Source organism: Herpailurus yagouaroundi, unplaced genomic scaffold, assembly GCF_014898765.1.
Source record: "Herpailurus yagouaroundi ecotype Mexico unplaced genomic scaffold, PumYag 163, whole genome shotgun sequence".
NCBI lineage: Eukaryota > Metazoa > Chordata > Mammalia > Carnivora > Felidae > Herpailurus > Herpailurus yagouaroundi.
Genome location: NW_024412404.1, coordinates 40,853,239 through 40,879,160, shown reverse-complemented (window position 1 = coordinate 40,879,160; position 25,922 = coordinate 40,853,239). Strand labels below are relative to the sequence as shown.

Sequence of the window (25,922 nt, the reverse complement as noted above, 5' to 3'; positions counted from 1 at the left end):
AATAAAGATCTTTTTTAAAAAATGCCAAACCAAACCGTTTTCAAAAATGTTGTACCATTTTTCATTCCAACTGACAATGAGTAAGAGTTTTAGCCACTCCATATTCTTGTCACACTTGGAATTGTCTTTTTAATTTTACTTATTCTATGGGTATGCAGTGTTCTCATTATACTACATACATTACAATTTAAAAAATTAGTATTGTGTTTTGCCTTGTCGCATGCAAGATGTGTCACATCCAAAATGGGTCACCAGCAGCTCTCCTAGAGCCATTTGAGGAAATTTGGCCAGGGTTCTTGTTCTGTTCAAACCCACATGGTCTGATCCAGAAACACAGCCTCGATATGTGCCGGCTGTATTTTCATCAGTGCACAAAGGATATAGGCTTCATTAAGTTGGATTAAGTGAACTTCCTTGAATGGGTCATCCAAGATACCTACCTGATGGTGGATATCTAAGAGACCTAGCTTAATGCTAACTCATTTTACATAAAATAAAAATACTTCAGTTATGGTTCTTAAAAAAAACAAGTAACTTACTATCAATTTTATTTTGCATTATGACAAGTGATGTTGAGCAGTTGTCATTTGCTTACTGGCCATTATATATCTTTTGTGAAGTGTCCAGACTATTTGCTTGTTTTAAAAATCGGTGGGTGCCTCGGTGGCCCAGTTAGTTAAAGTGTCAGACTCTTGATTTTGGCTCAAGTCATGATCCCACACGGTTAGTGAGATCGAGCCTGCCCGGTGTGAGTCTGTGCACTGACAGCACAGAGCCTGCTTGGGATTCTCTCCCCCTCTCCGTCCCTCCCCCATGGTGCACACACTCTCTTTCTCAAAGTAAATAAATACTTGAATTTGAAAATCCGTTCATTTGTCTTGTGTGTGTGTTATTTAAGAGTTTTTGTGTATTCTGGATGCAAGTTCTTTGTCATATATATTTATTGTGAATATTTTCTCCTAGTCTATGGCTTGCCTTTTGCATTGTCTTAATGATGTTTTTTATAGTCCAGACATTTTAATGAAGACCTATCTATATCTAGTTAGTTAGTTAGTTAGTTAGTTAGTTAGTTAGTACTTACTTAAAGTTTCTTTATTTTGAGAGAGAGAGAGAATGAGAGAGCAAACACAAGCAGGAGAGTGGCAGGGAGAGAGGGAGAAAGAGAATCCCAAGCACTGGGATCCACATTGTGAGCACAGAGCCAGATGTGGGGCTCAAACACGCCAAGTGTGAGATCGTGACCTGAGCCAAAATCAAGAGTTGGATGCTTAACTTACTGAGCCACCCAGGCTCCCCTAATAACAACTAATTTTAATTTAATTCAACATCCATGAAGATAAATTTATTAATCTTTTTGTAATGATTTGTGCTTCTGTGTTTTATTTAGTAAATCTTTGCCTACTCCTAGCTGTGAAATTTTTCATCTACATTTTCCTCTGTAAGTTTTATACTTCTAGCTTTCACATTTAGTTCCACGACCCATTTCACGTTATTTTTTTAAAAAATAATCTCTATGTTCAATGTGGGGCTCAAACTCAAGACCCCAAGATCAAGAGTCACATGCTCTACTGACTGAGACAGCCAGGCACTCCTCTGCCTTTTTTTTACATTGATTCTTTTGTATGGTGTGTGATGAGTAAATGTTCGTTCTACCCCGCTCCACCCCCTACCTCACATATCCAGTTGTTCCACCGTTGTTGTTGAAAAGACTGTTCTCTCTCCTATTGAAGTGCCTTGGCACATTTGTAAAAAATCAATTGACCATATATATGTGGGTTCTGTTCCTTTGGTCTGCATGTCTAAATTTATGCCCTATATTGTTTAGATTATTGTAAGTCTGTAGTAAATCTTAAAGTCGGGTAATATTAGTCCTTTAATTTTGTTCTTTTTAAAACTTGTTTTGTGCTTGCTTTGGCAGCACACATGCTAAAATTGGAATGATACAGAGAAGATTAGCACAGCTCCTCCGCAAAGATGACACGCAAATTCAGGACGCATTCCATATTTTTACTAGAAAAAAAGTTGTTTTGGATATTCTAGGGTCCTTTGCCCTTCCATTTAAAGATGGGCTTGTCTGGGTGCCTGGGTGGCTCAGTCGGTTGAGTGTCTGACTTCGGCTCAGGTCATGATCTCACAGCTCGTGAGTTCGAGCCCCGCGTCGGGCTCTGTGTTGGCAGCTCAGAGCCTGGAGCCTGCTTCGAATTCTGTGTCTCCCTCTCTCTCTGCTCCTCCCTGGCTCATGCTCTGTCTCTCTCTCCTTCAAAAATAAAAACATTAAAAAAAAAAAAAAAAAGATGAGCTTGTCCATTTCTACAGAAAAAGCCTGCTAAAATTTTGATTGGAATTGCATTGACTCTAGAACCCCAAGATCAAGAGTTGTATTCTCTACCACCAGCCAGCCAGGCGCCCCTGGATTTTCTCTTTATTCTGATATAGAATTACAGTGATTGATTTTTAATACAAACTTAACCTTACATTCCTGGGATAAACCCCTCTTGATCATGATAATAGTATTTATTTTATGTGTTACAGAACTTGAATTGCTAATATTTTGTAGATTATTTTTGCATCAGTGTTTATGAGGGATGTTAGGTCCATAGTTTTCTTGTGATGTCTTTGTCTGGTTTTAATACTAGAGTAATGTTACCCTATAAAATAAGTTGGGGTATAGCAGGATTCTCTCACAGAGAGTTGTGACACTGAGGCTTTTCTTTCCAGGAAGTAACTTTATTCCTGCTGGCACTGCTCAGTTGGGTTCCTACCTGAAGAACTGAGCCCCGAATGTCATGTGGCATAGTTTTTAATGTATTTTTTACTTTTCTTCATGTATTTTTTACTTTTTTATCTCCCATATATGGTAACATACGATTAAGTGGTCTCATGTTACAAGGTCATGTTTGCGTTATGATGGGATGTTATCATGTTTGCGTATAACCAGGTTGCCTTGAGGTGTTTTTTTTTTTTCCTTTTCCTTTTCTTTTTTTTCAATAGGGAGGAGACCCTACCACAGGAGCATATTCCTTCCTTTCTCTATTTTTATTTTATTTTATTTTATTTTATTTTATTTTATTTTATTTTTTCTTTCTCCATTTTTTAAAAAAGAGTTTGTGTAGGGAAAAAAAAAGTTTATGTAGGATTGGTATTATTTCTTGCTTAATGATTAATAGAATTAACCATTGAGGGCATCCAGGCCTAGAGTTTTCCTTGTGAAGAATTTTTTTTTAATTAAAAAAAATTTTTTTAATGTTCATTCAATTTTTGAGAGTGAGAGAGACAGAGTGCAAGTTGGAGAGGGGCAGAGACAGAGAGGGAGACACAGAATCTGAAGCAAACTTCAGGCTCAAGCTGTCAGCATAGAGACCGTTGTGGGGCTCGAACTCCCGAACCATGAGATCATGACCTGAGCTAAAGTTCAGTGCCCCAAGTGCCCCAAGAATGTTTTTGTTAAGTTTATTTATTTATTTTGAGAAAGAGAGCAGGGGAGGGGCAGAGAGAGAGGGAGAGAGAGAGAATCCCAAGCAGGCTCCACGCTGTCAGCACAGACCCCAATGTGGAGCTCCACCCCATGAACCAAGAGACCATGACCTGAGCCGAAATTAAGAGTCAGATGTTCAACTGACTGAGCCACCCTAGGCACCCCTGCGAGAAGAATTTTTTACCTAAAATTTCATTATGAAAAATTTCAAACATATAGTAAAGATGAAAAATTACATAGTAAATACTGATAAAACCACCTAGATTCTGTCATTTACCATATTTTTTCACATATCTGATCCATAGGATGGCGCTCCATCAATCTATTTTATTTTTTTATGTGTTTCAAAGTAAAATTGCATATATCAGTATACTTCTGTGGGAAGCATTTTAATTAATTCAGCTTTTTTTTTTTTCAACGTTTATTTATTTTGGGGACAGAGAGAGACAGAGCATGAACGGGGGAGGGGCAGAGAGAGAGGGAGACACAGAATCGGAAACAGGCTCCAGGCTCTGAGCCATCAGCCCAGAGCGTGACGCGGGGCCCGAACTCACGGACCGCGAGATCGTGACCTGGCTGAAGTCGGACGCTTAACCGACTGCGCCACCCAGGCGCCCCAATTCAGCTTTTTTAATAGACTTAGGAATAGTCAAGTCTCCTACTTGTTCTTGGGCCAGTTTTAGTAATTTGTGTCTTCAGGAATATGGATTGTTAAATTTATTGGTAAAATTTGTTCATGTATATCCTTTTTTCTTTTTTTTTTAATGTTTATTTTATTTATTTTTGAGAGAGACAGTGAGAGCATCCAAGTGGGGAAGGAGCAGAGAGAGGGAGACAGAGAATACCAAGCAGGCTCCATGTTGTCAGTGCAGGGCCCCATGTGGGGCTGAAACTCCCGAACCATGAGTTCATGACCCAAGCTGAGATCAAGAGTCAATGCTTATTAACCACCTGAGCCACCCAGGCGCCCCTATCCTTTTTTCTTTTAAATGCCTGTAAGATTTATCATTCATGATGAATAATGTGTATGTTTCCTCTCTTATTCTTGACCAGTCTGGCTGTAGGTTTATCAATTTTATTAATCTTTCCAGAGAATTAGTTTTTAGTTTCATTCATTTTCTGTTATTTTTGTGTTTTCTATTTCTTTGATTTACATGATTATCTTTGTTATTTCCTTCTGTTTGCTTTGGTTTAATTTGCTCTTCTTTTTCTAATTTCTTAAGGTAGAAACTTAGATAACTAATTTTAATTCTTTTTTTTTTCTTTTTTTAAGTTTATTTATTTTGAGAGATATTGTGAGCGGGGAGGGACAGAAAGAGAGGGAGAAACCCATGCAGGCTCCTCACTGACAGTGCACAGACCATGCAGGGCTTGAGCTCATGAAACTGTGAGATCGTGACATGAGCTGAAACCAAGAGTCAGATGCTTAACCAACTGAGCCACCCAGGCACCCATCTTATTTTCTAATATAAAAATTTAGTGCTATAAATTTCCCCTCTGTTAGCAACATCCTACAAATGTTGGTTAGTTGTGTTTTCATTTTCGTTCACTTCACAGTATTTTCTCATATCTTTAGTGATATTTAGAAATATGTTGTTTTGGGAGACCTAGGTGGCTCAGTTGGTTGAGCGTCTGACTTCAGCTCAGTCATGATCTTACAGTTCATGAGTTCGAGCCTGGCATCATGCTCCATGCTGACACTGTGGAGTCTGCTTGGGTTTCTCTGTCACCTTCTCTCTCTGCCCCTTCTCCACTCATGCTGTCTCTCTCTCAAAACAAATAAAAATAAATTAAATAAAAAAAATAGAAATGTGTTGTTTTGTTTCTATTATTTGGGGATTTTTTTTTTTTAATGTTCTTTTATTTTTGATAGAGAGAGAGAGAGAGACAGGGCACAAGAGCCGGGAAGGGGCAGAGAAGGGAGGGAGACAGAGGATCCAAAATGGGTTCTGCACTGACAGCAGAGTCTGATGCAGGACTCAAACTCACAAACTGTGGAGATTATGACCTGAGCCAAAGTCAGACACTTAACCAACTGAGCCACCCAGGTGCCCCTATTTGGGGATTTTTTTTTTTTTAATTAAAAAAAATTTTTTTAATGTTTATTTATTTTTGAGACAGGGACAGATTGTGAGCTGGGAGGGGCAGAGAGAGAGGGAGACACAGAATCTGAAACAGGCTCCAGGCTCCAAGGCATCAGCAACAGAGTCCGACATGGGGCCCGAACTCACAAACCATAAGATTGTGACCTGTGACCTGAGCCGAAGTAGGAGGCTTAACCGACTGAGCTACTCAGGCGCCCCAGGGGATTTTTTTCTTTTTAATGTTTATTTATTTTTTAGAGAGAGAGACAGAGAGCCAGTGGGGGAGGGACAGAGAGAAAGGGTAACAGAGGATCCGAAATGGGTTCTGTGCTGACAGCAGAGAGCCTGATGCGGGGTTTGAAATTGCAAACTGGGAGATCATGACCTGAGCCGAAGTCGGATGCTTAACTCACTGAACCACCCAGGTGCCCCTGGGGATGTTTGTTGTTTTTTTTTTTTAATTTTTATTTATTTTGAGAGAGAGAGAAAGAGAGAGTACACATGCACATGAGTAGGGAAAGGGCAGAGAGACAGAGAAAATCCCAAGCGGGCTCCATGCTCAGTGTTGAGCCAGATTTGGTGCTCTATCTCATGGCCTTGAGATCACAACCGGAACCATAATAACCAAGAGTCGGTCCCTTAACCGACTGAGCTACCCAGGTTCCCCTTGGGGATTTTCCAGATAAATTTCTGTTACTGATTTCTTATTTTTAATATACTTGTTTTAATGTTTATTTTTGAGAGACAGAGACCGAGTGTGAGCGGGGCAGGGTTAGAGAGGGAGGGAGACACAGAATCTGAAGCAGTCTCCAGCCTCTGAGCTGTCATCACAGAGTCAGATGCAGGGCTCAAACTGACTGACTTCAAGATTATGACCTGAGCCAAAGTCGGTTGCTCAACCCACTGAGCCCCCCGGGTGCCCCTCTGTTATTAATTTCTTACTTAATCCTTTGGTAGACAGAAAATATACTCCATGTGATTGATTTCAGTCCTTCTAAATTTATTGAGATTTGTTTTATGGTCTAGCATATGCTCTATGTTGTTGAATGTTCCTGTGTGCATTTTTTTATTTTTGAGAGAGATTGTGCACATGTCAGGGAGAGGTGCAGATTGTTAGTGGGACAGAGAGAGACAGAGCATGAACAGGCGAGGGGCACAGAGAGAGGGAGACACAGAATCGGAAACAGGCTCCAGGCTCTGAGCCATCAGCCCAGAGCCCGACGCGGGGCTCGAACTCACGGACTGCGAGATCGTGACCTGGCTGAAGTCGGACGCTTAACCGACTGCGCCACCCAGGCGCCCCTCTGTGTGCATTTTAAAAGAATGTATACTTTGCTGTTATTGAATAGAATGTTCTATAAATGACTTTAGGTCAGTTTGGTTGGTAATGTTTAAGTCTTCTGTCCTCACTGATTTTCAGTCTAATCGTTTTATCAGTTATGAGGAGTATTGAAACTTATAGCTGTAATAGTAGACTTTTCTATTTCTTCCTTTAGTTCTGTCAGTTATGCTTCATCCAGAATTTTGAAACTGTCTTATTAGGTGTATGTGTGTGTGTGTGTGTGTGTGTGTGTGTGTGTGTGTGTGTATACATATATATATCTGTAATTAACTGACCCCTTTATCATTACAAAATTTCTCTCTTTACTCTTGATAATATTCCTTGTTTTGAAGTCTCCTTTTTCACATGTTAGTATAGCAATTCTACTTTAATTCGTGTCTTCAGAAGCATATTTTTGTCTATCTTTTCACTTTCAGCCTATCTGTGTCTTTATATTTTAGGTGAATTTATTTTATTTTAAGTTTATTATTTTAAGAGAGATCAAGAATCCCAGCCAGGCCCTGAACTGAGGGTGCGGAGCCTGATGTGGGGCTTGAACTCATGGAACTGTGAGATCATGACCTGAGCTGAACTTAGGTGAATTTCTTTTATTTAAAAAAAATTTTTTTTAAGTTTCTTTATTTTTGAGAGAGAGAGAGAGAGAAAGAGAGAGAGAAGAGAGAGAGGGAAACAGAGTGTGAGTGGCAGAGGGGCAGAGAGAGAGGGAGACACAGAATCTAAAGCAGGCTCCAGGCTCTGAGCTGTTAGCACAGAGCCTGACACGGGGCTTGAACTCATGAACTGGAGATCATGACCTGAGCTAAAGTTGGATGCTTAACTGACTGAACCACCCAGGTGCCTCTAGGTGAATTTCTTTTAGACAACCCATAGTTGGGTCTTAATTTTAGGTCTAGTCTGACAATCTTTGTCTTTTAATTAAAGTGTTACACTTAATTTATATGTCAATATAGCTGTGTTAAAATCTCCTGTATTGGTTTTTTTTTTCTTCTTTTTCTCCCACCTGTTCTTTATTCATTTTTTTATGTTCTGCCTTCTTTTGGATTAACTGGATATCTTTTAGTATTACATTTTATGTCCACTATTGACTTTTTTAGCTATACCTCTTCATTTTATTTTTTTAGTGGTTGCTTTTTAACCTATCACAATTTACCTTCAAAATAATGTCCTATGATTTCATGTAGCATGTAATAACCTTGCAATCATGTATTTCTATTTGTCCCCTCCTGTCCTTTGTACTAGTGTTGTCATACATTTTTCTTCTAGGTTTTATACATTTCACAATACATTGCTATTATTATTTAAGAAAAAAACATTTTAACGTTAATTTATTTTTGAGAGACAGAGAGAAACAGGGGAGGGGCAGAGAGAGAGGGAGACACAGGTCCGAAGCAGGCTTCGGGCTCCAAGCTGTCAGCATAGAACCCAACCTGGGGCTCGAACTCACAGACCACAAGTTCATGACCTGAACTGAAGTCGGATGCGTAACCGACTAAGACGCCCAGGTGCCCCTATTATTATTTTTATTTAAACAGGAGAAGAAAACCAAGTTTAACGGTGGACATTAGGTATATGGGGGAGCCCACACAGACATGGAAATTCCCACATTACTATTATTTTTTGCTTTAAAGAGTCAGTTATCTTTTTCCTCATTTTTTTAATGTTTATTTATTTTTGAGGCAGAGAGAGACAGAGCATGAATGGGGGAGGGTCAGAGAGAGAGGGAGACACAGAATCTGAAGCAGGCTGCAGGCTCTGAGCCGTCAGCACAGAGCCCAATGCAGGGCTCGAACTCACGGACCGTGAATTCATGACCAGAGCTGAAGTCGGACGCTCAGCTGATGGAGCCACCCAGGCGCCCCTCTTTTTCCTCATTTTTTTTTTTATTATATATATATATATTTTTAACGTTTATTTACTTTTTGAGAGAGAGAGAGCATGAACGGGGGAGGGTCAGAGAGAGAGAGGGAGACACAGAATCGGAAGCAGGCTCCAGGCTCTGAGCCATCAGCCCAGAGCCCGACGCGGGGCTCGAACTCACGGACCGCGAGATCGTGACCTGGCTGAAGTCGGACGCTTAACCGACTGCGCCACCCAGGCGCCCCTTCCTCATTTTTAAATGTAGATAAAAATATTTTATGTTTATCAATGTGTTTACCATTCCTTCATTCCTATTTATAGATCCAGATAATGTAGTTTTCCTTCTGCCAGAAGGACTTCTTTTAACATCTCTTGTAGTGCAGGACTGTTGGCAATACATTCCCTCGTATTGTTTGCTTGAAAAGCTCTTTATTTCACCCTCATTTCTGAAGGATGTGTTCTGGATATAGCATTCTAGGTTAACAGTAAATTTTGGGGAGGCACAGATAGCATTTTATTGTTTTCTGGTTTGTATAGGGTTTCTGTTACGAAATGTGAATTCTTTTTTTTTCTTCTGTATCTATCTTCCCCCCTCTGCCTGCTTTTAATATTCTCTCACACGAATTTTCTGTGGTTTTATTATGATGTGCATTATATCTTCCATTTTGCTCCTTATTATGTTTGTGGATGTTCTAAAATACTTGAACGTATTTATAATAGCTCTTTAAATGTCCTTGTTTTTAATTCTGGTATCTCATTTCTGGGTCTGTTTATTTTGGCTATGAGTCACATTTTCCTGTTTTTTTTTTTTACATTTCTGGCAATTTTTTATTGGATACTGGGCATTGTGAATGTTAGGTAGTTGAGTGCTAGATTTTGTTGTCTTTATTAAACAGTGTTGGACTTTGTTCAGGAAGACAGGTAAATTCTTTCTGGAATAGAATGATCCACTTGAAACTTCCTTTTTTTTGGTCATGATCTCCATCTACCCTGCCTCCCCAGTTTTATTGAGATACAATTGCCGTGCACTACTTATAAGTTTTAAGGTTATAGCATAATGACATGACGTACATATATTATGAAATGATTACCACAATAAGTTTAGTCAACATCCATCTCATATAGGTACCTAAGAAAGGGCAAAAATGTTTTTTTTCCTTGTGACGAGAACTCTTAGGATTCACTCTTAACAACTTTCAAATATGCCATACAGCCATGTCAACTATAGTCAACATATTGTACATTACATCACCGGTACTTATTTTATAACTGGAAGTTTGTACCTTTTGACCAAACTCATACATGGAACTTCTTTTTAATCTTCCTTTGAATAGGTTCAGAATAGCCTTTACTCCAGGGCTAGTTTAGTTCTACTGAGGTGTGACTGCTCTGGGGTCTCCCTGAATACCCTAGGTGTTCCACAGGTGCTTTTCATTCTGGTCGGTCAAAATTCAAACACCTCTCAGTGGTGCAAGCTTACGGATTCTCAGTCTTTTTTTATTCTGATCTGATTGAATTTTACCCTATACACGTGATCCTTAGTATTAGCAACAGATTCAGTAGGAACACTATGCAAATTTCTGAAGCTCTTTTCTTTGCCTCATTGCCTCCTCTGGTAGTCCGCCTACAAGTTCTAGTTGCCTCTCCCTCCTGAAATCCAGTGTGTCTGTTTAGCCTAGCAAGACCTTCATGCTCACCTTAATCTCTCCACATACCTGTCCTACACTTCCTGTTATCCAGTGTCTGAAGAGTTATATCTTTCACAGTTCTCAGTTACTCCATCGTAACTGGAAGTGGAAGTCCTGAACTACTTTTAAAAATTACAATATACCCAGAGTTGCTCAGCTGATTTTTTAAAATTTCACTCACTTTTCAGAGAACCTTCCCTTGCATTAACTATTCATATATATTGTCCCATTTTACTTCATTCTCCTCCTTCCTCCTCTGTCAGTCACTGGAGGGGAGAGTCTTGAATAGATATTGGAAACAATATATATAGTAAGCATTTTAATATTATTTTTAATACAATACACTAAAAGTTATCTCTTCCCTTTCCCCATTTTTCCCTTCTATTCTTGGGCCCAGATCCCAGCCTTACACTGATCATTTACACAGGCTCACCCTCAAATCTCTCAAAACAGCATGGAGAATTGAAACATGAAGCTCTTGTGTAGCTGGTATTTTGTCCTTTTAACTGGGTGCTTGATCACTCTGTTCCTTTTTGGCCATGTTTAGATGGACAAGCTTTGTCTTGTATAAGAAGAGTTTAAGCAGGCAGTGTCTGAAGGAAGTAAACCCTGTCCTCTCTGGGTACCAGTTAGTCTTGGAGCCCCTGAACCTAATTGTTTCTTCTCATCTTCTGAGGTGCAAATCTCTTAGTTACTGTATGCAAAGAAGTGCCAAAAATAACTCAGCAAGACTTTGAACCTGGCTATTCAAAGATCACAGTGTGTATCTGCCTAGATTGTTTTGGACAGTTATCTAATGAGTACCCTGCACAGTTGAGCTGAATTTGTGCAGTTGAAATCCATTGCTAAATTGAACACACACTGAGAAATTGAAATTGTAGATTGTATGATTGGGAAGTAAAGTGACACTGTTTCCTACCCTTTTAACCTTTGGCCCATCTTTTGTGCAGGACTTATTTTCTCAGCATCAAGGTTGAACCTGAGCAGTCTGTCCCTCACGTGATGGGACCTGACAGAGCCTAAGCTGTCAGTGCCAGTCACAGACCTATCAGAGCTAATGGCCCTTGCTGCGGCTGCTGTCTCAGGGGCCCTACTACACTGGTGGACAATTTTGTACTTAGAATTAACTGGTGGCAGTGATATAAAGTGGAGGAAGGGTGGACAAAATAGAAGAGATCTTGGATAACTTATTTTCCCTCTTTTAAAAGGTGTGACACGGGGCGCCTGGGTGGCCCAGTCGGTTAAGTGGCCGACTTCGGCTCAGGTCATGATCTCGCGGTCCGTGAGTTCGAGCCCCACGTCAGGCTCTGTGCTGACAGCTCGGAGCCTGGAGCCTGTTTCAGATTCTGTGTCTCCCTCTCTCTCTCTGACTCTCCCCCATTCATGCTCTGTCTCTCTCTGTCTCAAAAATAAATAAACGTTAAAAAAATAATAAAAAATAAAAATAAAAAATAAAATAAAATAAAATAAAAATAAAAGGTGTGACACTGTTTCAACCGGGCCACTCAATCTCTGCTCAGATATGTAGCTGATTCCAAATCACACTTAGCACTGCTGGCTCCACCCAGTATGCGCTTATGTCTGTGGATGTGTCCTTCCACTGTGGTTTATCTTGAGTCCCCATTTTGCTTATTAGCTCCTTAAAGGCAGGACTCGGCTCTGAGGGCTTTAGAAACCCTATGCGAATACTGAGAAGAGCGCTGGGTGTACTGTGATGGCCTTACTCTAATCTTACCATGTGACCTTGAGAAATTCCTTTCCTTTTTGGTTGGGCCTGAGTGCTACTAAATTAGTCCACAGGCGTGTTGAATGTTTCACTGCTTCTTAGGACTCTGTTAGGCATTGTGGAAAATCTATAATGTAACCCTGGGTCTCTTCTTCCAGGGTGCTAAGAATTCTGCTGTGACACAGTTTCCATAAGAAATCAGTGGTGGTAGTAGCATGTTTGCTTCTCCAGGAGAGGGCCTGCCACCCTACCTGTCTGCACCTACTAATGCATGAACTCTACAGCAATGTGTTCTTTCCACCATAGGAAATCCCTCTTTGAGGAGCCTGTAGAAGACACATCCCTTCCAGAAAGCGGGGGAGGAAAGAGTTTGCTAATTTATGGCAAGCCTTGGAATTTCAGGTTCTAAAAAGCAGTTATTTGTGGAGTTACATTAAAGTGAAAGAGAATAATAATAATGAAGCACTCTCTGTGTATCAAGAAGTATGCTTGGCGCTTTGTATCTGTTGCCTTGTTCAATCTGCACAACTAGCTCTCTCTAAAGACCATTATTATAACTCCCATTTTACAGTTGAGGAAACTGAAACTCACCCAGCTCTACCCTGCTAGTAAGTGGTAGACCTAGGATGAGTCCAGGCAGGCTGACTCTAGAGCCATACTCTTTTAAATTAACATACAGTGTTATGTTAGTTTCAGGTGTATAATATAGTGATCCAACAATTCCATACATTACTCAGTGCTCATCAAGATAAGCACACTCTTTGGGGCGCCTGGGTGGCTCAGTTGGTTAAGTGCCTGACTTCGGCTTAGGTCACGATCTTGTGGTTTGTGGGTTCAAGCCCCGCGTCGGGCTCTGTGCTGCTGACAGCTCAGAGCCTGGAGCCTGTTTCAGATTCTATGTCTCCCTCTCTTTCTGCCTCTCCCCCGCTCATGCTCTGGCTCTCTCTCTCTCTCAAAAACAAACATTTAAATATGGCAATAATAAATAATAATAAAAAGATAAGTGCACTCTTTAATCTCCTTCACCTGTTTCACCCATCCGCCCACCTCCCCTCTGGTAACCACTAGTTTGTTCTCTCTAGTTAAGAGTCTGTTTTGTGGTTTGTCTCTTTTCTTTTTCTGTGGTTTCTTGTTTTGTTTCTTAAATTCCACATATGAGTGAAATAGAACCATACTTCTAACTATGTTATTTTAAAAATTATTAGCTGTTGGTTGAAACTCTTTTTCAGGGCCTAAGCACAACTAGATCCAGTAGTGACCCACCAAGGTCTTTACTTGGAGAACATCTATGCAGTGCTTCTTGCTTAGCTAGCCTTGATTTTGAAGACTAAATGTGGATTATGGAGGAGGAAGAATTGTCTTTTTGCTTCTTTATTATCAGAATTCCACTTCCATGCAGTCCAACACCTGAGCAGAGCACCACTTAACTGTAAGAGTGCCTCTGTGGGTTGTCCTTACACTGGTGAAATTGCAAGGTTAGGGACAGACTTTTATTGCTTCTGGGAGAAGAGAGTGTTGTCCCTCATTGGAAGACATGTCATCAGTTCTGGGGAAAGTCTGGTTTGGAGAAAGTAGGGGAAGGATGGGAGGCTAGAGTAGCTCCTTCCAGAGAAAAATGAAGGATGTGACCTCCGATTTCTTTTCAGTCTCTTGCCAAAATTTACAGAGCATTACAGCCCTATGACAAATTCAGAAAAGGGAGTTAGGCAATGCCTTGAGTCAGTCATTCTCATTTTTTGAGGAAAGGGTATCTTCCGTTGAGTTTGAGGAAATTTACTGAGTAGAAGGAGAAAGGTTTCAGCCTGCCTGGCTGAGAAGTACTGTGTTTGACTGTGTTGTTCTTCCATAGACAATGAGAGGGAGAGCTCAGTCTGCATCTATCGTAAAAATTGCCTGCAGGGGGGCCTGGGTGGCTCAGTTGGTTAGGTGCCCAACTCTTGATTTTAGCTCAGGTCATGATCTCACAATTGGTTGTGGGATCAAGTCCCCCTCTCCCCACCCCATTGGGCTCAGTGCTGAGCGTGGAGCCTACTTGGGATTCTCTCTCTCTGCCCTTCCCCTGCTAGTGCGAGCACATGCATGTGTTCTCTCTCTCTCTCTCTCTCTCTCAAAATAAATAAATAAAATTAAAAAACTGTCTGCAACTACTTGGCAGTTGCTCTCCGCTCTAGCAGCCCATTTGCCGCTGAGTGTTGTTGAAGACCTACTCTGCTCAGCACCATTTCTTTAGAGATAAGACATTACAGTGGAGCAGGGAACAGTTTAGAGAGGTGGCATGGAGAGCAAACCTTTTTATCCAGACCTTCTTGGTTCTCTGAGCACCAAGATAGGTTTGTCCTAAGTCTGGAGCCATTGTGAAGGATGAACTTCATTTCCCAGTGGCTTGTGGTTCTTTCATTACTTCTCCATCGTCAGCTCATATAATAAGCAGTACCTGGTCAACTCCCTCTAACCGATGGGAGAGAGAAGCAAAGGCAATATGCAGGCTTATGGGTGGTGATGCTGATGTTTGTGGCTTCAGAGCTTGGATCTCTCAAGCTGTCTTGTCCTGCTTTGTGGGGGAAAAAAATGGAGACAAAAAAAATCATATTCTCTAACTAGTGAATAAACATCTGAAATAGAGGAAATGGCCAGAGCCCAGTGGGAGAGATAGATGGAGATTATCATGAAAATCCTCTAAAAAGCCTTTATCATCTTTCGTCCTTATAATTACTTTATCTGTTTCAAATCGTCCAGAGATTAATTATCACCCAGAGATTAATTTTCCTATGATTAGGGGGTTTGGCAGGGTTAAAGCAGAAGACATGGAAGTGGGAACAGAGTGGTTACAGTCTCAGAGAATGGAAGGTTGGCCTTGAGGTATGAGCATTCATTGTAGAGTGTATTCTGGGATGCCTGGCTGGCTCAGTCAGTGGAGCCTGCAACTCTTGATCTTGGGGTCATGAGTTCAACCCCCATGTTGGATATAGAGTTTACTTTAAAAAAAAAAGGTCACACGGTAGGAGGCATTCATCTCCAGCCACCCCAAGCCTGGAGACCTCCTGACGGCTGCTGCCAAAGAAGCCCAGTGAAAAGGCCCCTGGGTAATCCAACTCTTGATTTTGACTCAGGTCATGATCTTGTGGTTTGTGAATTTGAGTCCTGCATTGGGCTCCACTCTGTGAGCTTGGGATTCTTTCTCTCTCTCTCTTCCCTCCCCTGCTTGTGCTTGTGCTCTCTCTCTCTCAAAATAAATAGATAAACTTTACAAAAAATAATAAAGATGTCCAGTTGAAGATTAAAGACCTTTGTATTTCAAGCTTCTCAATGAGTACTAAGTAATTAAAATAGCAACCAAATCTCGATTTTGCTGATAATGAGTTTGGAGTGGTCTGAACAGTTTTGGTGGTGGTTGACACCCAACTACAACAAGGCTGAGCAGGATCTTTGGCTTCTGTTGGTGGAAATTGACATGCCCTGGAGCCCTGAGGGACCTGGTAATAATGAAAATTTAAACATCAAGCCAAGCTTTTCTCCAGGTTACAGCTCTCCACAGATCATGCTTCCCACTTCTTAGGAGTGAGCTTTGAATTCCTTGAATGCTCTGTGAAAGATTAAGTTTAGCCTGTAAACTAAGGAATGTGCCTCAGGTTAAACTAGCCTGCCAATACAGGAAGAACATTGGATTGGGAGTCAGAAAATTCTGTTGTCTAATCCCTGCTTTGTGTTTTTGGATAACTTACAATCTTTCTCGACATCTGTTTCTTCATCTGTGAAACGAGGGCCATGGATTAGGTAGGTGATTTCAAAGGTTCCTTCCAGAACTGTTATTTCTATGGTTCTGTCACCATGGTAACATTGGCAAAAAGAGGTGAGGTTGCCTTCCATATCACTATTCTTACATATTAATGATGATGCCAGACCTCCCAGCTGCCCTTCAGCCACCGCATTCATCTTATTTAAATACATCAAGTATTTTTTCTTTTTTTTTTTTAATTTTTTTCCAAGTTTATTTATTTTGAGAGAGAGAGAGAGAGAGCGCACGCACATACATGAGAGTACAAGCAGTAGAGGGGCAGAGAGAGAGAGAGAGAGAGAGAGAGAGAGAGAGAGAATCCCAAGCAGCTTTGTGCTGTGAGCACAGAGCAGGGCTTGATCCTACTAACCATGAGATCATGACCTGAGCTGAGATCAGGAGTCTGATGCTTAACTGACTGAGCCACCCAGATACCCCTACATCAAGTATTTTCTATTTCCGTTTCTTGTTTTGTTTCCGTCTCAATAGCCTTCATTCTTCTATTGGTGAGATCCTATCATTTATATTTTTGTGTTTATTTTATATATGATCTCTAATCTTTATAATATTCTAAGAAAATAGTATGATGATGACTATTTTAAGATGAAGAACCTAAAGCTTAGGTCAAGGTCCTATAAGTACTAAATGATGATGCCAAGATTTGACCCTAGGTTTCTAGAATTCTGTAGCCTCTTTCTTCAACAAAACAAAACACCTTTTTTTTTTTTTAAGCTTATTTATTTTGAGAGAGAGCATGGGAGGAGCAGAGAGAGAGGGAGAGAGAATCCCAAGCAGTCTCCACACTGTCAGAGCAAAGCCCTGTGCAGGGCTGAAACTCAACAAATGGTGAGATCATGACCTGAGCCGAAATCGAGCATCGGATACTTACCTGACTGAGCCACCCAGGCACCCTTCTGTAGCCTCTTTCTGTTATATCCCACTGCAATCTTGATAGGTTCCATGTTTATTTCCTATTCTATAAAAAGTCTCTAAGTTTCTCTATTTGGAGAGAATAGTTTCTCTGTTCTCTATTTGTGGTTTCATCCTCATTTGGCAGCCTGGCTTTAGGGAAGGCCTGCATGTTGCCCTGGCTGGAAGTGGGCTGGTGGCAGCCTTACATACTCTCCCCAAATAGGTTATACTGTAGATGTCAGTTCAAATTGAGAAAGCAGTGAATACAAGTTTGCTGTCAGGTCATATCCTATTACTTAGTTGTCTGCTAATTCTCCTTCTGGGAATTCAGTCCGTCAGAGATTTGAGACTAAGCAATTTTTCAGGCACAAGGCAAAGCCCTCTGACATCTAGATAGGAGAGCCATTTGCAAGAACTTTTCCATTGGTGATTCTCCTTTGCTGCTGTCTTTAGGCCAGAAGTTATTTGCCATTTCAAAGGCTCTGCTAAAAATATGGGGCACAGGCTACTGAATAGTCTTTAGGGAATGCCTATTGTACATGCTTGGAGAAGGGGTGTGTATGTATGTCTAAAACCTCATCAATTTTGAACTAACTTTGTGCACTGGGATCTCTCTCCTTCCTGATCCTGATATGGCCAAGAGCTTCACAACCTGTGTTATGCAAAACTGGCCTCTGTGGGCATCTCTGCTCAGTTTTTCTTTAGTATAACCTGTATCCCCTTGCACCACACCAGGACTGTTAAGCAGTGGATACTGGACATTCTCTGACTTTTGGCTGATACATTACCTGTTACACTCAGGATAGTGGGGTCATTATGGAAAGCCTGCTTCATATGGAATAGAGAAATTAGGTTTCTTCTTCACCAGAATCTGAATAAAGATGTGCAAGGCCCTAGCTCCTGGTTTATGGTTAGAACTATCTGGGGATAAGAACTACCAAATGCCGGGGCGCCTGGGTGGCGCAGTCGGTTAAGCGTCCGGCTTCGGCCAGGTCACGATCTCGGTCCGTGAGTTCGAGCCCCGCGTCGGGCTCTGGGCTGGTGGCTCGGAGCCTGGAGCCTGTTTCTGATTCTGTGTCTCCCTCTCTCTCTGCCCCTCCCCCGTTCATGCTGTGTCTCTCTCTGTCCCAAAAATAAATAAAAACGTTGAAAAAAAATTTTTTTAAAAAAAAGAACTACCAAATGCCTATTGTCACCAGAAATAACTTTTCATCGTAAAATTAGTAAGCACTTACTGACTATTCCTTATGTGCAAGACACTGGACAGTCATCTCATGTCATCCGTATATGAGCTTTATACAGTTATAGTATAGATAGGATAAGAAAAACTGAGGCTCAAAGAGATTAAGTGATGTGTATCAGTTTACATAGCTTGCTAGTGGTTGATCTGGGACCAAAATGTCTCTCCGACCTTAAAGCCTATGTCAGGTGCTTTTCCTCCAGAGACTCCAGGGGAGGGGTTTAGGTTCACACCCCAGTCCCCAATCTGTTCTTCTCTCACCTGAGGCAGAGTGTTTCAAGGCAAAGAAGAGGGCATAGAATCTTTGAAACTGAGGCCGTTTGTGTCTTCCACTTAAATCCAGAAGATGTTCCTTTGTGGTGAAGAATTATTTATGCACATAGGCTCTTTGGGTTAGTTCAAAATAGGTAAGTACTTCCTGGGCTGTGAAGACAGTTATTCTGGAGTCCCAGGAGCTGTCTAGGTAGCTGTATAGCTACTGGGATGACAGTGTTTCTATCAGTTGTTATGTTACTTTCAGGAATCAAAATGTTTATTCCATGTCCTTTTAGGAAGGCGAGTTCAAATTCTATTTTATAGAGAGAGACGGGTTGAGGCTCATTAGGTAAATTGAGATCCATAGTAAGAGTGAGATTCCCAGTTCAGTTCTCTTTCTATTAGGTCCCTTGCCAGCACCCAGGCTCCTGTCTACTGAGGGCCATATGTGGGGGTGTAAGGACTCCTTAGAGAACATGTGGCTTATCAGTGCTTTTCTGACTTTGAACCTGCCTGGAGCTAAAGTGGTGGACATGGTTCTAGGAAGCCCACAAGCCCAGCAGCTGATGAAAGAAAGTGGGCTTGCACTTGGGAAATAGACTGTTACCTGATGGATTGGGGAGAGACCTCAGCCTAGGAGGTACCTTTGGAATGGCCAGGAGCCAGAGACTGAAGCTGCAAATTGTAAAACCTAAGGTCTTTAGACAGAAGCAGTCTGGGAGATTGTCTTCTGCCTCATTGCTGCCCTCTGCCACGTCCCAGGCCAGTGTGGAGTGTGAGGCCCAAATGGGACATGTTCCTAATGTCTGAAGCTCCAGAAAGCGAAGTCACAGAATAGGAAGTAGCCCTAATGTTCCAAAGTCCCAAATGGACTGGAGTCCAGACTTGAACTTAGAATATCTTCTTCTCTTGGAAATCTAAGAGAGGTGATGAGGGCAGGAGATGGCAGAGGCTGGGTGAACTGAAGGGCAGCTTGCCTTGAATAAAAAAGAAAGAAAGGAAGTAAGGTCTGGACAAGACGAGAGCTGAGATCATGCACGGAGTCCAGCCAGGCCTTTGGTTTCCTTCCAAGGAGCTGATAGCTCCAAGGCCTTCTCTGTTTTGCCTTCCTTTCAGAAACAGAACTGAGTTCTTCTGCCAAAAGCCAACTTTGTTGGGAATGAAAAATATCTGTTTTTAGACCTTCCACTTGGCCATGGCAAGGGGAGAAAGCCCAGGGATCAAGGCAGCATTGCCTGAGGCCTGAGGCTCTCAGGATGTAGCATCTCTGACAGGCTGCACCTTCTCAAAATTCGCTTTAGCATAGTATTTGTCTTACCTGATACCCCTTAGGGAAGACTGAGCCCAGGATACTGGCTCATAGGCATTGCTGAGGCTGCCCAGAGTTCAGGGTTAGAGAAAGCATGTAATACTCTGTTCCGCCTGGTTCCTGGGGGCCCAGTTCCATCTTGGAGTTTTGCTTTTTACGGGGTTTTGAGCCATTCACTTCTGAGCCAAGACCTTGTCTATAGATATTTTAGCTACAAGCACAGCCCACATGCATGAGAGGGCTGGATTATTTTGTGAGTGACAGCCATTGCTGAGTACTGGTCCTCCTGCTGACAGAGCTGATAAATGGAATTAGAAGCAAAGGAGCCAGCCCCTACTAGGGTATGTGGGACACAGCCAGGCAGAGTGACCTTGAGGAGCTGGGTGTCTGGAGGGAAGGACACTGAGCCTGGAGCCTAGGCTAGACGTTTGCCCTAGCTGTCCGTCCCCCCACCAAACTTGAGGACACAAGCCTTCCTTGTGTTCTCCATCTGTACTCTCCCCTCAGAATTTGTTGGCAGGCAGGAGTGTTTTCTACCAAGTGACATGTGCCCTGGCACAAGATTGAATTGGTGAGAACTGCCCAGAGGTACTTTTGTCCCCCTCAGGAGGCCATCCTCAGTCCCTCTGACAGTCCTGATTCTAGCTTAGTCTCTTCACCCTCCCCTACCTTCTGTTAGAATTAAGTCTTGGGACACCAGCGTGGCTCAGTTGGTTAAGCATCCGACTTTTGATCTAAGCTCAGGTCATGATCTCACTGTTTGGGAGATCAAGCCCCAAGTTGGGCTCTGTGTTGACAACACAGAGCCTGCTTAGGATTCTCTCTCTCTCTCTGTGTCTCTCTCTGTCTCTCTCTCAAAATAAATAAATACATACATACATACATACATACATACATAAATAAAGAATTAAGCCTCACTCATTCCTCCCAAGCTCCTTACTGAGCTGGGAGCTCTTCATGATGTCATAGACTTCTGTCAGGTCAAGTTGCAAAATAGCTACCACCCAGATTACCACAGGGAACAGTGATTCCATCTCCTGGTCTCTCCTTTCTGCCCAGCTCCTTTCTAACTTAAATGGTGTGCCTTTCCCCCTGGTTGTCCTTGGCTTTGATTCATGGTCTTATCAACTGAAGTCCTACCAGAACTTCCTTTGGAAGCACTGAGATCCAAGGTTCCTGGAGTCCGTGGAGGTCTGAATCCACCCCACCCCCATAGAAAGTAAGAGAAAGGGGAGAGACCCCTCATCAGAACAAAACATGCGCTTAGCTCTAGCTTAGTCAAGAAGGTGTCCCCTACATCACAAGGCTGGGAGGCCCAAAAGTTCGATCCAGGCAGTGGATAGGAAGACAGTTGGCACTGAGAGATGAAAACAAGCGGCAGATGGTGCTGAGGAACATCCCGGGACTGAAGAAATGTGGTTCCCAGAAAGGGAAAAGGAAGGAGATATTGGCAAAATCTTACTCAGCAACTGTGACAGCCTAGCCAAAGAAAGCTGCAGGATATGGCTGAGAACACATTTATGGTTTGGGGATGTTGCTGAGCTCAGACACTCACTCTTCTGTCACCTCTTCTCGTGCTCTTTTACCATACCCAGAGTAAACAGCCCTGGTGTCCAGGCTGGATGGGTCAGGAAAAGCCAGGAATAGAAGAGGTTAGAAAATGGTCCCAGAAACCTGAGGAATTGCTCTGTGACCAGGCTTTTTTTCTGGGTGATAAGTAGTAAGCATGGTCTCTTGGAGGTGTTGCCCCAGCTTGAATCCAACCCAGCAGGGCAGCAAGAGGGGCCTGGGGACCAAGTGACCTAGGGTTTGAATGGCCTAAGCCCTGCCTGGCCTTTGACCTCCTGCAGGTGCTGGAGGTAGTACGAGCCAACTATGACACTCTCACACTGAAGCTGCAGGATGGCCTGGACCAGTATGAGCGCTATTCGGAGCAGCACAAGGAAGCTGCCTTCTTCAAGGAGCTGGTGAGTCTGCCCCGCCTCCACCTCTGCCTGTGTCTCCTAGGGCCCTTTCCCAGCCGGTGCATTGTACTGTGCAGGTGGGCATCTAAGGAAACAACCACAGTTTGCCAAAGGCTGATGAAATAAGACTTGAGGAGTCTGCTGGGATTAGGTGTGCGAATTGTCTCCTGAAGCAGCCCAGGACCAGGCAGTGAGAGAAGATATTCCCCAGGGTACTGGTGCCAGGTGGGGAAGTGTGAGAAGCCTGAGGCAGCATTGCCCATCTCTCTTCTGCAGCCATGGAGACGGCCCTTGCACAGCTCCAGCTGGGCCTGGGGTTTGACGTGTGTTCCCAGTGGCAGCTCTGGCTCATTACCCCGTATCCTGTCTTCCAGCAGCTAATGAGAGTCATTGATTCTTCTCCTCCTTATGCAATCACTTCTTCCTAAATTCCTAACTGGCTCCTGGTCTGAGTGCCCTCCCGATCTAGTTCTCCAGTCTTCACTCCTCACCCCATGCCCCCCTTTCCCGTCACTCAGCCTCCTGCAGCCCCTACCCCTGGCCACCTGGAGTCAGTGAGCATTTGCTCTGCCTCCTACTAGTCTCCCAGTCAGCCCTGCCACAGAACTGGGCTCTCCCCGTTGATCGTCTCTCTGCTGCCCTGTGCTTAGAGCTGCTCTCAGGAAGAGCGAAGCCTGCCAATCTCAATCCTGCCGCGCCCCCCCCCCCCCCCCCCCGCCCCTCCAGCCTGGGTGTACACGAATGTCGTGGCTGTGAGTTGAGACCAGAGCACGCTATACTTCTTCCCATAGCCTCAGCCCTCGCACTGCTGGGACAGAACTCACCTCAGCCCAGCTTTTACTTCCCTATGCCAAGTTTATGATGAAGGTGCTGGGTTGTAGATTATCTGTCTTATGCTGAACACAGCCCTGCTCTGACCCTGACATGAGATTCCTGAGATTTTGGACTTCCCCAGGGTGAGGGAGATCTGCTCTGGAAGTGAGTGAGTTGGGAGCAGGGAAACAAGTGATATAAAGAGATAGCAGAGTCGAGTATGTTTATGGGGTCAAGTATATTTATGGCAAGTCTTTAAGTTGTTGTGGGGGGATTACTGGGGGCCCAGACTTCACAAAGAGTAAGTAATTGGAGAGGAAAAGATTGTGGAGGAGTTAGGGGAGCTCTCTTGGTACTAGCCTCTACCTGACTCAGTTCTCCTTATATCTCTACCTCTAGCACCAGGGAGCAAAGAGGGTCTAGTTGGGCTTGGAGGTAATGAGCTTGAGCCGCCCGCTGTTTGCCGTGCTGCCCTTGCCTCTGCCTCCTGCCTGATGACTTCATTATGTTTCCCACAGCTAAGCAGAAATTGAAGGAAAGTTCCCTGGTCTTTGGGGCCCAGGATAGATACACATGCTTTTTCTCCTCCTTCTCCCACTTTGTCTCTTAAACAACATTCACTTCTGTTGCCCATGAACAGCACTCCTTCCAGAGTGTGCTGGATTCCTCCCAGAACCCAGTCAGAGTAGAGAGTTTGGCCCTTTGACCCCTTCTCCACAGTCCTTTCCCCCACTGACAGAGGCAACACTTCCTGCAAGGCTCTCCATCTGTGGGGAGAAAGCATGAAGGGAGTAGTGGGGACACAACAGGGATATGCCCCAGACATCCCTTTAAAGCAGGGGGCTTCTCTGTGGTATGGAAAGAGTTCTGGACTCAGAGTTGAGAAACCTGGGTCCTGCTTCCAAGCCTGGGACTCGCAAGCTGTATGACCTGCTCCTCTTCGTTGGCCTCTGGATCGTACTCCTGCCCTCTATGCCAGACAGGGGCTGTGTCTCCAGGTGTTCTTTCCAACCCAGGAAAGTAGATAAATAGAGAGAGTGAGGAGATCAGAAATACATTCCCTGGCCTCATTTTCTCCTCCTCTTTCAGACCACTGACCAGACCAGTCTCCCACTGCATGGCCGAGGCAAGGACAAAGGCCTGCCCTCACCCTCCTTCCCTGTCTGTGCTTACTTCTGCCTCTTCAGGTGCCCACATGTACTCTTCTCACATCTGCCTCTCAGCCCTGCTTTTCTTCCGCTTATCAGCTTATCACTGAACTATTTGCTCACTTGCCTGCAGGGATGATAGCTGTTAAGGGTTCATTTCCTAAGACAGAAACTTCTAGCATTGCATCTCGGCCTTGTCCCTCAGGCACTGCCCTCTGCTGTTTGTAACCAACTCTCTCCTTGTTTTCTCTCTGCCTGTGCCCTCTTACCTTCCCCCACCCTTTCCCAGGTTCGATCCATTAGCACCAACGTCAGGAGAAATCTGGCCTTCCACACACTCAGCCAGGAAGTCCTGCTCAAGGAGTTCTCCACTATCTCCTGAGGCCACACGAATCTGAGCAGCTGCTGACTGCCCTTACCCATGAGGCTCCCGGGCTGGAGGGGGACTGAGGGGAGAGGGGCCGTCCCCTAGGCTGGAGAATTACACAGATACCGAGTTCTCTCGGTGAAGGCCACGCTTCAGTGGAGCTTGGACAGCAGGGGCCAGGAGGGGCAAACCAGGGATAATCGAATCTTATTTGGGGAGGGATTGCGGGGGGGCACAGGGAGAAGCCTTCAAGAATGTGGGGACTTCCAGCATGGAAGCTGGACAACCCCTCACATTTTCAATTGAGATTACAAGTTGTGGCTGCTGACTGATTTTCAGGGGTTGTTGGGGCAAGTCTTAGGGTGAGGCCAGCATCCTGAGGATCAGTGGCTGTCCGAGGCTTCTGAAAACAGACTAACTCTCAGATGTAGACGGAGCCAGTTCTGCTTTCTTTGGGCCTGGAACTGAGCTGAGCTTGAAATCTGTGTCCCCTGCCCCTGATGGTGCACTGTCCAGTTGTGAGGACCCTTAGCTCAGCTCAAGGTAGGGTGGGAATTGAGGACCTTTTTCTACCTTCTCCATCTGGGAGACTGGAGATTAGAATCTGCCCAATGCCCTGCTGTCCAGCCACCACTTTCTGGATTTGATTCTTGGCACCAAGAGTGCCTGTTAGCTTTCCCCTGCCTTCCAACCCGTTGACTCCTCAGCACTATAGGGTCACAACCTGAGCTTTTAATTTTCAATCTGGTTTAAACTGTCTTTAGGGTGTGTGTGTGAAATAAACATTGACAGGTTTTCTGGAGCCCTCAGGTGCCTACTTTGCTGGTTCCCTTTCCAGCAGCCTCCCCACCTCCCCAGTCACCTTCTCCTCTGGGAGCCTCTCCTGCCTCTGCTGAGCTCCCCTCCACGTGTTCCACCCCCTCACCCGGCTGTTGTTTACATCCAGCCTGCCTAAGAATTTCCTCTAGGGAGGAATCTGTTCCTGCTGTGGTCTGGTGCCTGGAAGGGAGAGAACTTGCTGGGGGGCAGGGTGCCCTCCATCTAAAAGGGGCCAGGTGCGCATCATGGAGAGGCCATTCTATCTATTCTGGGCGGAGCCACAGGCCAGTCTCCTGGCCTTTGGGAAGTTGGCCCATGGTTCCTCCTCTGGACAGACTCCATGGAACTTCTGTAGGCTTTCCCTACCCCACAGCTGCCTTCAAAGTAGCTGCTGGTCTGAGATTCCCCCCCCCCCCCACTCCCACCTTCTAAAGCACTTTCTAAAGCTCTCAGGCTGGCAGGACACAAGCACCATAAGAAGACTCTGGGAGTAAGGGCATGAAACCAGCAGTGAGAGCAGGTCTGGGAGCTCCCTGGCTGCTATTCCACTTAGCTTCAAATCTCTTTAGGATACTTGCCTTCCCTGGCACAGAGTTCTGGCTCCAAGATTGAGCAGATGTGCACTAGTTCCAGAGGATCCACCAGCATGCTGCCATGTATAGATGCAGATTCCTAAGAGATCAGGGGCTGGGTCATCTGATCACTAGATGGGTAGCTCAGCCTGGGGCATTTAGTGTTCTCCACAGTGATAAACCCCAGAGGAGTTGGAGCTGGAAGCTGGTAGCGAGTTGGAGTTATTAAAAACTGATTTGTATGGGAGTCTTTTTAGTGTCTTTGTTTTTCTTCATCTCTGTTAACTCAGAACTCATTTCCCAAAGACAGGGTTAAGGTGATCTCCCAGGTGCTGCTCCCATTTGGCTAGGGGACCCTTACCTATCCTCACTCTCCTCCTAAGTCTCCTGGCTCTAGTAGAAGCCACTTAGGTTCAGACAGGTGTAGCCTCCCTTGCCTTCATTGTTTATGGATTCCTTGCCTATGAAATGAACAAGGGCATGAAGCAGTAGTGAAGGACTCCTTGCCTTCCATTGTAGAAGCCCATCTCTTGGCCCATTTACATATACCTGTTCTAAGAACTCCAAATGGGAATC

The 25,922-nt window shown here is 43.9% G+C and overlaps 1 protein-coding gene, 1 non-coding gene and 1 pseudogene across 2 annotated transcripts in view; all 3 read left to right on the top strand.

Moving 5' to 3' along the window:
• The window catches only part of ARMH3 (armadillo like helical domain containing 3), a 177,392-nt gene extending 151,799 nt beyond the window's left edge, over positions 1–25,593 (top strand). The window contains exons 25-26 of the mRNA XM_040486247.1: positions 21,514–21,630; positions 23,878–25,593. Coding sequence (XP_040342181.1) covers positions 21,514–21,630; positions 23,878–23,970 — 210 coding nt within the window. The 3' untranslated portion in view covers positions 23,971–25,593. The remainder of the gene's footprint in view (positions 1–21,513; positions 21,631–23,877) is intronic.
• Positions 66–678, top strand: LOC121037149 (40S ribosomal protein S29-like; annotated as a pseudogene).
• Positions 1,903–2,009, top strand: LOC121037617 (U6 spliceosomal RNA). The gene has a single exon (XR_005793879.1). It is a non-coding gene; the product is annotated as a U6 spliceosomal RNA (small nuclear RNA).
• Positions 25,594–25,922: the final 329 nt, after the last annotated feature.